Source organism: Saccostrea cucullata, unplaced genomic scaffold (assembly GCF_032062105.1).
Source record: "Saccostrea cucullata isolate Sc308-1 unplaced genomic scaffold, CSIRO_AGI_Scuc_v1 ctg23802, whole genome shotgun sequence".
Lineage (NCBI taxonomy): Eukaryota > Metazoa > Mollusca > Bivalvia > Ostreida > Ostreidae > Saccostrea > Saccostrea cuccullata.
In genome coordinates, this window is record NW_026929074.1 from 1 (window position 1) to 15,875 (window position 15,875).

Here is a 15,875-nt window from a genome sequence, read left to right on the forward strand (position 1 = left end):
ACTCAAGCCTGATATATCACTTATATCACTGTCAGAGTCCTCATCATTAGTTTTATCACCCTCTTCACGGCAGTCTGGTAACTTGAATTCATAAAAGATCAGTGTTTAAATTTACAATAATAATAATATCGACACATTACTTGTAGAATATATTTTTAAATCATTACCTCCACTGGCTCGATTACTTTATGAGATCCACTCTCTGAAATAAAATAAAAATAATACTATGTTTGTTTACATTTCTACTTTCATTTTCTCAAAAGAAACGTGACAAAGGGAGAGAATAACTTTTGAGAAACTTTACCACTTGAAGTTGATGGCATATCCTCATTCCCTGTCGGTTTATCGATAGCACAATTATTGTTAGAAGAACAAGCTTGTTCAAGATTACAATCATTTTCTTCCGTGTCAAGTTTTAACCTTTTTGTTGGAATTTCAACCACTTCATCTTTCACATCTTCCGCCATTGCAAAGTACTCAAAGATGCGCTGCGCATGGGGAGCATGTATTATTTTAAGAATTATAATCCACAAGACAACAACCCGAAAAAAAATGCTACTATTTTCCTTTCTCATGTGACTCATTTCTACTTAGATATATTATATATATTTCAATATTATTTATAAGAAAGTTTTTTTTCACGCATGGGGCATAATAAAACATCTTGATCAAAACAGTCAATGACTACTCCTATGTGAAAGTGAAAGTAGGAATGGAGAATGTTTTTGATTTTGAGAGGAATAAAGAAGACGATTTTTATTATATTCTTGGATGTAGTGAACATTCTACAGTAAGTATCAATGTAGTTTAAAGTATAAAGTGTCAAGAAAAATGAGATGTTCACTCATGAAAATACGATTATGAAATTTTAACAATCAATGAATATTGGACATAAATTTGTTTTTTAAATTAATTAAAACATGATAAAATAAGTTTACAGTAAAAGAACCCAGACAGAATCAGTTATTAAAGGTCTTAAAAATGTATTGTTTTAATAGACTGAACAAATCCTGACGGAATACAAAGCAAGAGTTTTAGAGCTCCACCCAGACAAGAATCCAGATGATCCACAAGCAGGTTAGAATCTATACAAATTAATATTAACTTAAAAGCTATGGTTCTTTTGCACTACAATTGAATAATTCTAATGTATCATCAAAACTAAAACAGTTAATTTTTGTTCAAGCCCAAAAGTTTGCACGCCTGGCTCAAGCAAAAGATGTTTTGACCGATCCTGAGAAAAGACAAGCTTATGACACTTGGAATAACTCTGGAATCACTGTGCCATTTGAAAAGTGGCAGGCACTGCGTGATGCAACAAAGACAGTAAGTTTTACAGAAAAAGTTCACTTGGGCATGTATAATGAATTAATTTGTTAAGATTGACTGATTCAATACTTGACAAATTTTATAGGGATTTAATTTTTTAATCTTTTTTTCCTTAGAATTCTATTCTAAAATATAAAATTAAAAAAAAATTATTTTTGTGAAGTGAAATGCACATGTATATAATAATAGACTTTTGATACAGTTAAAAGGGAAAATACACAGGTTTTTATTCTTCTCATAAAGCTGGATTGTTTGTAGACATTACACTGGGCATCAGTCAAACCTCAGCCTACAATACAATCACAGGAACACATGACATCAACTAGTGTACAACCATCTTCTGAGGATGATTTTGACTCATCACCATTCAAAGTTAATGAGCCCATCTCACATGCTGCAGTATACAGCAGTAAGTATCTATACTACTCCCCATTCTTTATCTCAACATTAAAGTGCTTTTACAATGCATGGCTTTAAAATTTTTGAATTACCAGTATAATGGTCAAGCTTCCCTCAGTCTGGCTGATACTTCACTTACTGAATGTCCAACAAAAAGTGTGTACTGTGACATTTAACCATTTTCTAGATTAAAGGTCAAGGTCATATAAAATCTCCGTCCAGAGCATATTTTCTCTCTCTTTGTCCCTGACTGGCCCATACTTCACCCCTGGGTTAAAGATGTGCATTGACCTTGAAAAAAGGCTTTTAAGTCACAGGTCAAGTTCAATACAGATTTCTGGAACCAATATCAGCAGCATTCTTTCCTTGGTTGTATCAGGTTAACATCTCACCAACACAGATGCTTTGGTCAAACGGTCTTGGTTGAAGTTAAGATCAAACACCTCCATTTAAAACCTTGTCAGTAGCATTTTTTTCTCTCTCTTCGGACCAAGCTTATGGTTTGCAAACTATTAATATTCTTGTCCAGAGGGTATTTTCTCCTCCACGACCCTATCTGGCTTAAACTTAACTAGTTTAGAGTAACAGGGAGTAAGGATATGCAAAGACCTTGAACAAAGTTTTAAGGTATCTGGTCAAGGTCAAACAGATCTTTCTGTTAAATCACTGGCATGAGTTTATTTTTCCCCTTAGATTTATCTGGATCATGTACTTCACCAACCGAGTATAGAGGATATGTATTGATCTTGAACCAGATCTCTTGATCAAAGGTAAAGGTAGACAAAATTGACTGAAATCTTTGTCCATAGCATATTTTCTTTTCTATTAGCCCTATCCAGCTTCACCCAAGGGGTGCACATAGATTAAGAGAGTGCAGTGACCTTGAACAAGTTTTGTAGCTTCCAGTTCAAAGGTAATGGTCAAGAGCAGATCTCTTTATGAAAGCTTATCATGAGCATATTTTCTCTCAAAGACCCCATCTGATTCATACCTCTCCCAAAGAGTTCTCATGAGTAAAGGTGTATGTAAGTCAAAGGTAAAGGTCAAATTCAAAACACTCTTTTACTAGTCCCTTTCTTCCTAATGTCTTTTGTTAAAAGCAATGCCCTTTGGAATGGTTACTAGCTGCAATAATTTAGCCCTCTCCAATTGTTTAATCTGATGTTTTCTCTCTCTCTCAAAAAAAAAAGGGAGAGGGCTACATTATTGAAGCTAGATGGTCACCATCTCAGATACCTCTAATCTAATGTTACATGTATTCACTATCTTCTAGTCAACTTGTGCATAATTTTGATGAAATTGTGCTTAAATGTTTAACTTCTGCCTGTTTCAGTTACAAGCGAAAACATTTCAATGAGTCGAATTTTCTTTTTTGTAGATCAGAAAGTCCAGTGGGAGAGAGATCCTCCATCAGATATCTTGAAGAAGTTCAGAAATTATGAAATCTGAAGGAGAGACAAAAATCTACCAGAACATTTAATTAGGGGATGTTCTTTAAAATGTGTGAACAAAAAGATGATCTACAGATTTATTTCAAATTACATGTATATGCAGGCCTTTCAAAATCTGCCGGTACCCGGTACTTTTACCCGGTTGGATTCATTCATGGTACCGGCCAAAATATTCAGTGGAGAAAAAAAAATCGTGTGAAAATACGATAGGCCCTACCATGTTTTACAAAAGTTGTGGTTACGTAGCTTTGTATTATTCTTTAGTCCGTAATGGTATCTAATAACGTTTTTGATTGGTTAGTCAAGAAGATCATTAAAGCGTTTGAATAAATGAAACAAAAGAGATTGCGTAACGCGTCTTACAGATCTTGTCGAAAACGAAAGTAGATTTCGATATCAAATGCCACCGTCACTGATTTTGACAAAAGCTAATGACTAGGAATATATTTTAAATAAATACGGCCCAAAAAATGAAAAATAAGAATCCAGGTGTGAGAAATGAGAGTGTCAATTTAAAGCCATGGTAATGAGTTTCACAAAAGATTTTAAGATACAAGGAACTAGACCACGGAAAGTCTTCAACACAATTGACCGATAGAGAGACGGACATGAACAGTAGATAGTTCTTTGACCACCTCTGTACATTTTAATAGCCTCAACTCTTCAAATTTAAGTGTCAAAATCCGCAGCTGACGATATAAATTACTTACAGTCTTGAATATCTGCAACTTTCTGATGAAACAAAAGGACATAAAACGGAAACTATTTCTTTTGCCACACATTTAATTCTTTGATTCAGCAGTTTTCTAGTGGTCAAGAGAATGACCTTGCGGACGTTTACTTTCTTCCCAATATTGTAACCATATCCAGTAAAGTGAGGGAGTCATATCTTAATCTTTTTTTGTCTCCAGTCTTGATGTCATCTTTGTCTAATTTACACATGTATATTATTTTATATGTACATGTACCAGTGCATAAAAAAAATATGCTGAATTTATTGGTACATGCTATGCATCATGCAGTGCTTCTAAATTTTTTTTTTAAATCTGCACTTTACTGTAAAACAGAAATGAATTTAATTTAATGCAAATACAATTTCATTTCTCTTTTAATAAATTTAAATTTTGAATTTCCATTTCCTTTCGTGACTCAATAATTTTTTTCATATTTAAAACATAACACTTACAACTCAATCCTTGCAAACATTTTTTGAACACATTTATATAAACAAATATAGCATAGAACTTAGAAGTTTAACCTAAATCTTTTTCTTACTCTGCTCAAATAACTAATTTTTTCTATGTAATTCCACCCATCCAGTGCTAAACTTCACATGTAATGTGTATTGACCAAAAATAAACTTTGAAACATGGCATAAAAATAACACTGATAGCAGCATACTTCTATGTGTCTAGAAACCAGGAAATGCTGTCTCGTGGCTTCTAAATTTCAAAATTTTTCCGGGGGGGCATGCCCCCGAACCCCCCTAGCAGGCTCACGCCTTCGGCGTTTGCCAAGTGGTACCTCCTATTTTTGTACCACCTGGTTCAAATCTTTTTGAAAGCCCTGTATATGTTTCAGTATTACCAGAAATTAAAGCTCTGCATGTGCTAGTTTTAAATGGGGTCCAAAAGAAGCTTAAAGTCTCTAGTCATCAGATGCATATTTTTCAGATACATCTTGTATTGAGATATTTGATATTGTCTATGTATTGTTATGTGTATTATTTATTGTTGTGTTAGCTTTGTTTCCCTCCTTTTTGGTTTTCTTTCTTTTATACAAGTGTATGCAGTTCATAAATGGAAATGAATGTTGGTCAAACTATTTAGAAAGCCGATAAACATGTCATAAATAATTTGTCTCTTATGTATTACAGCTTTGTTAATTATTATTTATCCATGAAAAATTATCCAAGCAATAATTTGTTTTTTGCAGACATACTTTCCAAGTGAATTATCATTCCAAAGAATCTCTAAAATTGTGTATTTTAAGTCTTATTTTTTATACCCCCCGCTTGAAAAGTGGGAGGGTATATAGTAATCGGTATTTCCGTCCGTCCGTCTGTACGTCTGTCCGTCCGTCTGTTACGCTTTGGGATACCCATCTCTTATCCGCAACTCCTCTCATACCACTGAAGGAAATTTAATGAAACTTTCACAGATTCTTAATTACATATTGCCATTATGCACCTCCTATTTTACTTTTTGATCTGACATATATTTTTGATTTTCCAGAGCAAAACATGGACACTGCCATTATATTCATATGGGAGGCGGGGGGTATCATTTAGTGAGCTCATTGCTCACAGTACCTCTAGTTTTAAATTAAATTAATATTTATTGATGTTTTATGCTGTTGTTATGTACGTATATATAATATTGTACAGTAAATATTTAAAATGAAAGGCAACTTTTTGGTTGAAGTTTATGTCACCTCTAAAAAGTTGGGAAAGCTTATACCTATGTGGCATTCAATATTTGAGTCATAATATAGATTTTTTGTAAAGAACATATTTTTCATAAAGAAATGCCAGTAAACTTTCATAAACTCTATATTTCCACATACTACTACATGAACATACACCTCCCATACATTTTCTCTAATATCTCCCCATGGAGGAGAAAAGAATCCTTTGAGGTATTCAAAGGTATAAATTTATATACCTGATGGTTAAGAAACCTTGGACCCCCTTGGAAATGAAATACAGACCCCTATTTGGATAGTTAATAGGAAAAGTCATTTACAAGACGGAAAGCAGCTTATAAATAAAAGTGTTGACTGTTAACCCCTCCACTCTTCTGTTTAATTCTTGAATGATCCCTGGATCTGCTCTAAATATGGACATAAATAATCAAGATCTGCTTGGTCAGAAAAGCTCATTTGGGCCTCAAACTCTGGTGAGCTAAAACAACAAATTGTGCTTCATGAATTTAAAGAAATAAATTTACACTAGATGAATGCCAGCAAAATTTGTCACATCAGCTTAGAGACTCTATGAAGATTATAATCTAAATTGTGATTTTAAGTCCATTATTTTGCCACTAAGGTGTTTGTTTCCACTTTTGAATATTACAAAAGACTTTCATGAAACTTGTCAATTGTGACTGTCATAGACTGTGATTGTCAATGGTTCCTCCATCTTTAGAGAAATGTTGATAATTATCAACCTAACTGATACCTGTATTTCTACGTTTTCAATTTACATGCACCTCCCTATTAAAGAGGACACAACTCTGCAGAGAAAAAAAACTTCTCATGATTTTCTTTTATTGAAAGATGCTTTTATGAAATTGCCTGGCAGTGTTTGGAATGCAAAATTAAAATAACATGCCAATGGCACATCAGTATAATCCTAGCTTGAATAGAACTCATTGTTAATTTATAATTGGCAATTCTTAGAATATCAACATGATATTTTTTCCTGTTGTACAAATTAACTAATAATGGAATAAAAACAATGTATATAATGTCTTGAATTCCTACTGAAAGTAGAGAATGATAAAATAATTAAGACTATGATATTTAAATGAAATACAAAACTGCTGATGAGTAACCATTTGCACTTTCAACTGGCAGACCAATGCTTGCACCAAGTTTTTCACACATAAAATTTGCTCACAATTCACAAAGAATGATTTTCTGATGTCTCTGTCATTTGATAATTTCCCACACAACAACAACAGTTCTCATCTCTTCTTGAATCCATATTTCTTTCTTTCATAAAACAGATCTGTCTTTGCACTTCCTAAATTCACAATCTTTGGACATCCATCCCTCTAAAAGACAAAGTAAACTGATTCATTTTATAATCTATATCGATTTCAATGTACATGTATTACAAATTGCAGTCAACTGATTTTGAACCTGATTAGACCAAGAAAGAAACTGAGATATCAATGTTAAAATGTAGTTGAATTTGATATCTGCAACACCAACATCATGAATGTGTCAAAGTGAACTGGAAGTCCTAATCACAATTTCTTTAATTATTATACCTTCAATATATCAAATCGTCTTATATCTCAGTTTTTTTTTTCTTAGTGGCATCAAGTTTTAAATAAACAAGATTTGACTGTTTGTTGAAGAAAAAGAGATTGAGATTTCCACCTCACCATGACGCATTCATGATTACTGCAATTTCAATGTTCAAGATACAGAATTTCAACTGCCTTTTAAAAACAAATATCTGTATAAACAATTGTCTGTATATACTCACATCTTTCTCCATAATGGTACACTCCTTGCAGTAGTAAGCATCTGACACGCCCGGCCCTCCACAGATCACACAGCGACCCTGGTACGAGCCGTAATTACACTCATCACAGATCCGTACCAGTGTGCATGGTCTGACGTAGGAATCACATATTACACATTTACCGTCACCTGCAAAACAAATGCATTTTTGGAAAACTGTTAACAACAATTTCTTCTTGTTTCCAAGTACAAAATCTTCAATATTAAATTACATATTATGATGTTTGAAGTATTATTCTTTTAAACTTTTAGTAATTACAATGCAAATGAAAACTTACATTTTTCACACAGTCTACCAATAGCTGGAAAAGAAAACATAGCAATTATAAACAAATATTTGACAATATTTAAAGAAAATAATTTTCAATGAAAAAGAAGAAGAAAACAATTTAGAAAGTGAGAGGAAATAAATATCACCTTTTGCTCAGAGAAAATTGTGTATGTACTAGTCTGAACCTTGTATATTTGCAGAATAAACAACACATGTCACTTTTGACACAAATACATGTATTTAACAGGTCCAGTCCAAAGACTACTTCTATCTACGTAGCTATTAATAGCTACGTAGGTATTTAAACCTACCCAAAGTAGCTATTTTTACCTACTTTCTGCTTTACTTGCATTTTGTGGCCAACGAAGGAACGGAGCAACATGGTGAGCTCCAAATTTCTTGATACAGTCACACTGATGATGGATAAGTGTCACTGTATCAAAAAATAGGGTATTTATCATGTTGCGTCACAGTTACATTATTCTATTAAACTAAGATACTATGCAGTCTAGTCGAACCCTCAAACGGGGGTAAACGGAAGTAGGAAATCCGTACCTTCAAACGGGGGTACGCGCATGCGCAGACACTCAAAAAAGTGCCGTTTTCACGGAAAAATGTGTGGTCCACAAAATATGCTCGTGCAAAGTGATGGATTATTTCGTAGCTGTGTATGTACTCAAATTTGATAGATTAAAGATGTTTAAAGAGATTTTATTGCGAAAAAATATATGTTTATTGCAAAAATCGAGACTTTTTCTCTCCCAAAGGAAGCGAGGTAGACCACGAACAACATGGAGAAGAACCATAACATCAGAGTTAGAGGAAATGGGCTACCTGTGCCTTAACCACCAGGTTTGATACAAATAGATTTTTTATGCATAATTTAATAAAAACGGATGAATAAACAAACAATGTTTTGTTTAAAGTTAAACTACATATAATTCCGTTCCCCGGTATTACAAATTTTGTGTAATGAACATGTTATTAATTATTTTTCGACACTTTCTTCTGTGCCCGTCAGAATTTCCTGTCCTGTAAACAAACTTTTGTGCTTCAGAAATGAGGTAATTAAAAACGAAATGTAATTTATTATTTTTTTAAATTGAAAACAAAGGTGTAGACGAATCATTTTTGCAATTTTGTGATTTTTAAAAAAATATATATTTTTTAAATAAGAAGAGTTATCGTTCTTGACTTTCGCGCGTTGCATTAAGGGAAGGAAAACCCTCGTTTGGGGGTATACCCCCGTTTGAGGGTTCGACCACAGGGGCATCTTATCCACTCTGTTCTCTACTTCACATAGTTCGACTAGACTGCTATGTGCTATAAGATAAGAAATTAATATTCAGATAAATTGTTTGCATTTGTTTATGTATATTTTAATTAAGATGGAGAAGACCTACGGAGTAGTGGTATAAATTTGAAGCCCTCCATTACAAGTGGTGACTTCTCAGTATGACCTCTCAATATAAGAGAAAATTTCTCGATGGGATGCAAAACAAGAACAAATTGAAATCTCAGGCACGCCATGCAGCACGAAGTACTCTAGATTATGAAATAATTTATGATAGAAATGGCTAAAGTAAAAGACAACAAAGTTATTTATACAACAAAAATACTTTCCCCACATAACATACCTACGCCAGGCTGTTTTCTGCAGAAAATAAGATCAGGGTGATGCTTTGCCATGTTCAGAAAACGTTTTGTCTATGTCAAACATTTACTTTTCTTTATAACGCTCAAACGAAACAATATCAAACGCACATATAACGAAGACGATATTGCAATGCGTACGAGTTAATATCGAATTCGAAGTCTCAAATGCGTTTTATCTTCATAGCATTTTTTACTACAATATGCAAGTTGTTTGTTAACATTGATCTGGAAAAATGAACACGAGTGAGAAGAAAACAGAAGAAACAAATCCCACAGAAGCTGAAGAGACAGAGATCGTGACTTTTAAGTCACTGGTAATTTAGAAGATAATTGATTTTTTTCATAGTTACAAGGCTAGTACACAAAACAAAGTTGTAAATCATGACCTCCTAAATTCAATCTCAGTGAAATAATTTTAATGCCCTTACTCCTTTATTTATTCATGATAGCACGAGTAGTTTACAAAACTATTTACATTGTGGTCTAATCTCAGTGAGATTCGTTGAGACAAAAAATTTTGGACAGATGTCTCTACTAAAACACAGAGCAATGTCAGTCACATTACCTCATTTGGTGTTTCATGCCCGGACTTCAACTGCTTGTTTCATTTGATGCGGGCTGAAATGAATTAGCTGCCTGCTTCAACTTTATCCTCTTAAGTCTCTATCACTATAAAACTTTCGTATCTTATCTTTAAAAAGTTTAAATCAAAGCTGTTTATTTTTCATAACAATAAGCTATTCTTTTAAACCTCAGATGCTGAAGAGTTCCAGGAATTATCTGCTTCAAATACTTCATACTATGGTTCATTTCTATTGGTAATAGTAGTAGAGTGACGTATTTGAAGCAGACTATTAGATTAAGCGAGTAGACTAAGGTAGGATTTCATTTGTTATACCGGCGTACGCCGAATGCGCCGCTTGACCTTTTGTAACCCGGCTTGTTACTTCATTTGACCGGGGAAGGTTCACCGGCGTACGCCGAATGCGCCGGTCTGAAATGACTGGCGAGGAAATGGCCGGTCTTAGAAATATGGCGGGAAGAGAAAATAACTGTGAAAATGCAGATACTTTTCACCAAATCGACATGTTCTTTATTTGTTGCATATTTTGAGCAAATCTCTATTCATATATTTAGAATATGTTTTTATTTAAAAAAAAAATAACATTTTTCATGAGGTCCATGGGTTTATTTTAAATTGAATTTCGAATTATTCTACTAAGACATAATGTAAAAAGTGATTAAACTTAATTAACTGGTCATCATTTAGCGTAATTATTCATTTTAAAAAATGTTTTCGCCGGTTTATTTCATTTGCCTCTTAGCCGTTTTACGCCGGTCATATGACCGTCGCAATTCGGCGTACGCCAATCAGTGACAAATGAAATTGGCCCTAATAAAGCTAATGTTGACACAGGTCATGTAAACCTTGCATCTAATTCTGTACATAATCATTTGGATGTACATTTTAGTTTGTAGACTGGAAGTAATTTCTTACATGCAGATTTAAAACTTGGTAATGATGGATAACTCTTTAAAAAAATTATGCAATTCATTCCATATTTGCAAACCATAAATTTTAAAACATCTATAATATTCTGTTTTTGTCTTGAGTGAGACTACAGTAAATATTTGTTGAGACTTGAAAAATTGAACCGATGTCTCTTCAAATCTCAGACCAGTACATGTACTACACAAAGTGATTTGGGAAATCTCACCCAAATTTTGACCATTTTTTATGATCAGAATAGGTTAAATGTCCTGTCCACTTCAACTTTCACTTTTGACATCCCTGTAACTCCTTATCACAATAAAATTCTTGTTTCTAATCTGACCTTTCAAAGGTAAAATTCAGCCCAAATGATTGTAGTCTTTCAAGTAATCATTCTTTATTGCAGGGCATTGTTGATGTTCTCTGTGAGGCCTGTGAACAATTAAAATGGAAAGCCCCAACAAAAATCCAGAGAGAAGCTCTTCCAGTTGCTTTGCAAGGTACAGTAATTATATTAAAACTAAAAGTTGGGTAAAAAGTTGCAGATTGCAATGTGTCAATATGAGTAAAATATATTAAGCAAATTTGAGGCTTGGGAAAAGTAAACGTTTTTATTTCTAGGGTTATTTACTTAGAGATTGGACACTTTAAAGAAATACTTTAATCAAGACTGCAATCTGTGCAATGATATGACAAAAACTGTTATTATTTGTTTACCCATCTTGAACATTTGTTTAGAAGTAAATGTGTAAATCAAATATTTAATTATGATTTTATTTATATTAATTCACAATTATTGTATTCTAAGTCCTAATTATTTTTTATGAACACAGAAAGTCTTTTAGTCAGTTAACCACTTGGTCATTAAATTTTCAAGTTCAGTAACCTTAACATTTGAATGAATAGTAAAATTCTGTTGCAAGGATTTCTTTTACATAAGGAATATATACATATATTTATAACAGGTTCAGATGTCATTGGATTAGCAGAGACTGGTTCAGGAAAAACAGGAGCATTTGCCTTACCCATTTTACAGACACTGCTTGATAACCCCCAGAGACTCTATGCTCTTGTCCTTACTCCTACAAGAGAGCTGGCTTTCCAAATTTCTGAACAGTTCGAGGCTCTTGGGGCATCAATTGGAATCAAATGTGGTCAGTAGAAATTTGTTAACTTATACAGTTAGTTCAAGATTCAGGTTAAAAAAAGGCCATATACCTTCTTTACTTGCATGCATTGTTTGGGTGCTTTCGATGGCAAAGGCATCAAATATCTAGGAATTGATCATTTTACACTGAAGATTAAGATATAGGTAACTTACATATACAGTATGTATTGACATTAACTGTGTTTTTCTCTTCAGCTGTGATTGTCGGGGGAATTGATATGATGACACAAGCTCTAATGCTGGCTAAAAAACCTCATGTTGTCATAGGTAAGAACTGTTTTATAGAAAAGAATGTTTGGATAATTGTAAAAGTTGTTAATTTTTTGCATGAAAGATAATAAAATACTGCAATTTAAATATTGCTTTTAGATTTTCTGAGACAAATGATGTTGAAGTTGTTAGAATTCATTTATAAATAAATCAAATCTGAAGGGACGTATTATTTTAATAGAAACATTAATAATGATACATGACTGTCTAAATAATTTCATTAGCACTAGTATTTCATGATCGAATTTTTATGTATATATTGCTTGATTTTGATAAAAAAAAATTGATTTTATGTATACTTTCCCCAACAGCAACCCCAGGAAGATTAGTTGACCACCTAGAAAATACAAAGGGATTCAACTTAAGGTCTCTCAAATATTTGGTAAGAAAAATCATTACCGGTAGATTTTCCATATAATATATGTATTATACATAGCATACTATACGTACCATTTAAATGCCTGGTAGTAACAAATACCCCTGTATGTTCACTTCAAAAGCGTTTCCTTTCTGTAATTTATCTTATCAGTACTTTTTAACTTTTTAACTTTTTTTCAATAGGTCATGGATGAAGCTGATAGAATTCTCAATATGGATTTTGAACAAGAGGTAAATGATTACTGAGAAAATACATCCCATAAGAATCTGAAGTAAAGCATGCAGTACTTTTTAAAACTGTATTTCTTTTATTGTGTTGTCATTTCAGTATGAATTATTTCTAACTCGTGACTTATATTACAGGTTGATAAAATCCTGAAAGTTATACCAAGAGAGAGAAGAACTCTGCTGTTTTCTGCCACAATGACAAAAAAGGTACGGTATTTTGATGAAATCCTGGCTCACGTTGAAGTCAACTTTCTGTTCATTATTTGTCATTTGATGTCCTCTCTAAGCTCTAGCACAAAGATGTTTTAAAATGTAAAAATTTCTTTCCATGTAACATTTGAGAATTGTCTTTGTGTACATGTACATATATATTCATTAAAAGTTAGTATGTAAAAATGACATCTCTATATTTGAACAATGTTTTGTTTGTTTGTTCTGTGAACAAGGTTGCAAAATTACAAAGGGCATCTCTGCAGAACCCAGTGAGAGTTGAAGTATCATCAAAATACCAAACAGTGGACAAACTCCAACAGTACTACCTTTTTATACCTGTGAAATTCAAGGTATATATTTTAGAGTTACCTGTTGTTATTTACTTGCTTTATGTTTTTCTTTTTTACTCATTTTCAATTTTTCCTCTTGAAACAATAAGTCAAACACCTCCATGTACAAAGCACCCCCGGTTGATGAGAATTAAAATTTGTTGAAATGAAGAGACATTCTTCTTTTCAAGGAGAGATAATGAAATCAAATAGACATGAGACATTTTCGAATCATCTCCTTTTCAGAAACCTCTAAGCAAGAAATAACAAAACTGCTTAAACACAAATAGAAGATTCCTTACAAAGACAATTCAGATTTGTTTTAATCCTCACGCATATTAATGTGGAAATACAATACACATGTTAATACTCTATCATTTCAGGATGTCTACTTGGTGTACATTTTGAATGAGTTGGCTGGTAACTCCTTCATGGTGTTCTGTAGTACCTGCGCTAACACACAGAGAGTGGCACTAATGTTACGCAACTTGGGACTTACTGCAATTCCACTCCATGGACAAATGAGCCAGGTAATTTTTTAACATTTTCTTTACTATGATATATGCTTCTCAATGCATTTGTAAATCACATGTCACTATAATAAACCATTTTCTTACTTATTTTACCTACTGTTCATGAATACTAGTCTAATACTTTCAGTATACTGTTGTTTTCATTTTTACAAAACCATAACATAATTCATGTACATGTATTTGTAATAAATTTTTTCAGTCGAAACGACTTGGAGCTTTGAATAAATTCAAGAGCAAAAACAGATCCATTCTTATTGCCACAGATGTAGCAAGCAGGTTTGTTTCATTATGAACTGGAGAAATGAATCAGACGAACTTCATGAATACAATGAATAAAAGGGACATTACAATATATTTTTTTAAAAATCAGATGTCATTTATTGAAAACATATTTTCATTTCACTCAGAGGTCTTGACATACCACATGTTGATGTTGTTTTGAACCTTGACATCCCAACACATTCTAAAGACTACATCCACCGAGTTGGTAGAACAGCAAGAGCTGGCCGTTCTGGGGTCGCCATCACCTTTGTTTCACAGTAAGTTTATAGCATGTTGCGCTTGTATTTGTCACAATTTTAAGATATCAAATTATTACCATCTATCATAGCATCCACATACTGCATGTACATGATTTGAATGTTTCACAATATAAAAAATGGTACAGTCATGTACTACAAGATGTTGCAATAAACAGACCATTTGTTATTGTAAATTCTTTCACATAGATTTATTTACCATGAAGTAGGCATGAACATGTAATTGCTGATTAGCCATTTCTGGTACATGTTTGCATGCACCTGGTAAATTCTAATAAATCATGATGGGGGTACTGATGAATTATAACTGATCTGTAGGTATGATGTGGAGCTGTACCAGAGGATAGAACACCTGATCGGTAAGAAGCTGCCGCTGTATAAAACAGAGGAAGAGGAAGTGATGCAACTGATGGAACGAGTAACGGAGGCACAGAGATTCGCCAAAATGGTGGGTGGCAAAATGGGGTCATACATTGATGAAGGTTTTATACAGTACTTGTAAAAACTGAAGTAGAGCATTATGGATATTGGAAGTGTGCACATGTATTATTGATTGTCATGAGTATTTAGGCTTTAAATGTGCATTAGAATAATTATTTGATAATAAAAGTAACATTACAAATTTCTTTAAATAAATTTTTATGTCTATGAACATTAAAGAATGCTGTTATTTTTCAGGAAATGAATGAGACAGAACGAGGAAGAAAGAAGCGTAAGAATGACGACGAAGAAGCTGACGACACAGAGGAAGCCCTGGGAGTGCGGAAAAAATTCAAAAAGAAAAAACACAAATCCTGATTGTTCTTATGTATATATGTTAATTAAAACCATTGTTATAGTTTAATTGTCTTTTGTCTGAATAAATTTAATGAATATTAAAGGACAAAGTAGCCATAAAAACTCTGAATTCAGAACAATCTAATTAAAATTAGATGTTCCGAATCCGCTACCGCTTCTCATAACATTCGTTTAAGAAATGGTAGCAGATTCGGAACATCTAATTTTGATTAGATTGAATTAGAAATGTTGCTGATTTTGGCTGTGGTTGCTGAATTGGGAAACTAGAATTTTCAGATTTTTAAAAAAACTTTACATGAAAGGACATTTGAACAAATACTAGTGTTTGCATTAATTTTAAACTTGATCCCTTTATTTCTCAATTTGGTCCAACCATCAGTTTGGTTTAGGACAATTTTGATTTATGTTTTCTGTTGAAATCATTATTAAGATGACGTATGGATTTTTAATTTTGTTAGTTTCTAAGTTGTTGAATTCAGCAAACACAACAAAATCAAGAAACAAATCTAATTTTATGCTGAAAATCCCAGAAATTGCTAGTTTTGAAAGTGGTCATTGATTTTAACT

General features: G+C 33.0%; 3 protein-coding genes across 3 annotated transcripts; 2 read left to right on the top strand and 1 right to left on the bottom strand.

The window, feature by feature from the left end:
- The first annotated feature begins 706 nt into the window (after positions 1-706).
- On the top strand, positions 707-5,179 carry LOC134279726 (J domain-containing protein-like). The gene is made up of 6 exons (XM_062762145.1): positions 707-790; positions 999-1,077; positions 1,187-1,326; positions 1,588-1,738; positions 3,107-3,267; positions 4,749-5,179. The coding sequence occupies exons 1-5, from the start codon at positions 713-715 to the stop codon at positions 3,175-3,177; spliced, it is 519 nt and encodes a 172-aa protein (XP_062618129.1). The 5' UTR covers positions 707-712; the 3' UTR covers positions 3,178-3,267; positions 4,749-5,179.
- Positions 5,180-6,425: 1,246 nt separating this feature from the next.
- On the bottom strand, positions 6,426-9,467 carry LOC134279724 (PHD finger-like domain-containing protein 5A). Its single transcript, XM_062762142.1, has 4 exons — positions 9,342-9,467; positions 7,712-7,735; positions 7,396-7,562; positions 6,426-6,955 (listed from the first exon to the last, which is right to left on the bottom strand). The coding sequence occupies exons 1-4, from the start codon at positions 9,391-9,393 to the stop codon at positions 6,866-6,868; spliced, it is 333 nt and encodes a 110-aa protein (XP_062618126.1). The 5' UTR covers positions 9,394-9,467; the 3' UTR covers positions 6,426-6,865.
- Positions 9,468-9,553: 86 nt separating this feature from the next.
- On the top strand, positions 9,554-15,354 carry LOC134279725 (probable ATP-dependent RNA helicase DDX47). The gene is made up of 13 exons (XM_062762143.1): positions 9,554-9,674; positions 11,259-11,352; positions 11,818-12,006; positions 12,216-12,287; positions 12,602-12,672; positions 12,852-12,899; positions 13,032-13,103; positions 13,343-13,459; positions 13,822-13,968; positions 14,171-14,247; positions 14,379-14,510; positions 14,829-14,958; positions 15,189-15,354. Exons 1-13 carry the CDS (start codon positions 9,594-9,596, stop codon positions 15,306-15,308), a joined length of 1,350 nt encoding a protein of 449 aa, XP_062618127.1. The 5' UTR covers positions 9,554-9,593; the 3' UTR covers positions 15,309-15,354.
- Positions 15,355-15,875: the final 521 nt, after the last annotated feature.

Excerpts from the sequence above, each read along its gene's own strand:
- LOC134279726 (XM_062762145.1), top strand. The coding sequence starts at position 713 with ATGGAGAATGTTTTTGATTTTGAGAGGAATAAAGAAGACGATTTTTAT. Across the intron at positions 791-998 it reads GATGTAGTGAACATTCTACA|ACTGAACAAATCCTGACGGA; the intron begins GTAAGTATCAAT and ends TTGTTTTAATAG. Across the intron at positions 1,327-1,587 it reads TGCGTGATGCAACAAAGACA|ACATTACACTGGGCATCAGT; the intron begins GTAAGTTTTACA and ends GATTGTTTGTAG.
- LOC134279724 (XM_062762142.1), bottom strand. The coding sequence starts at position 9,393 with ATGGCAAAGCATCACCCTGATCTTATTTTCTGCAGAAAACAGCCTGGC. Across the intron at positions 7,736-9,341 it reads CAGAAAACAGCCTGGCGTAG|CTATTGGTAGACTGTGTGAA; the intron begins GTATGTTATGTG and ends TTTCTTTTCCAG. Across the intron at positions 7,563-7,711 it reads TGGTAGACTGTGTGAAAAAT|GTGACGGTAAATGTGTAATA; the intron begins GTAAGTTTTCAT and ends TTTGTTTTGCAG.
- LOC134279725 (XM_062762143.1), top strand. The coding sequence starts at position 9,594 with ATGAACACGAGTGAGAAGAAAACAGAAGAAACAAATCCCACAGAAGCT. Across the intron at positions 9,675-11,258 it reads TCGTGACTTTTAAGTCACTG|GGCATTGTTGATGTTCTCTG; the intron begins GTAATTTAGAAG and ends TCTTTATTGCAG. Across the intron at positions 12,288-12,601 it reads AAAACCTCATGTTGTCATAG|CAACCCCAGGAAGATTAGTT; the intron begins GTAAGAACTGTT and ends TTTCCCCAACAG.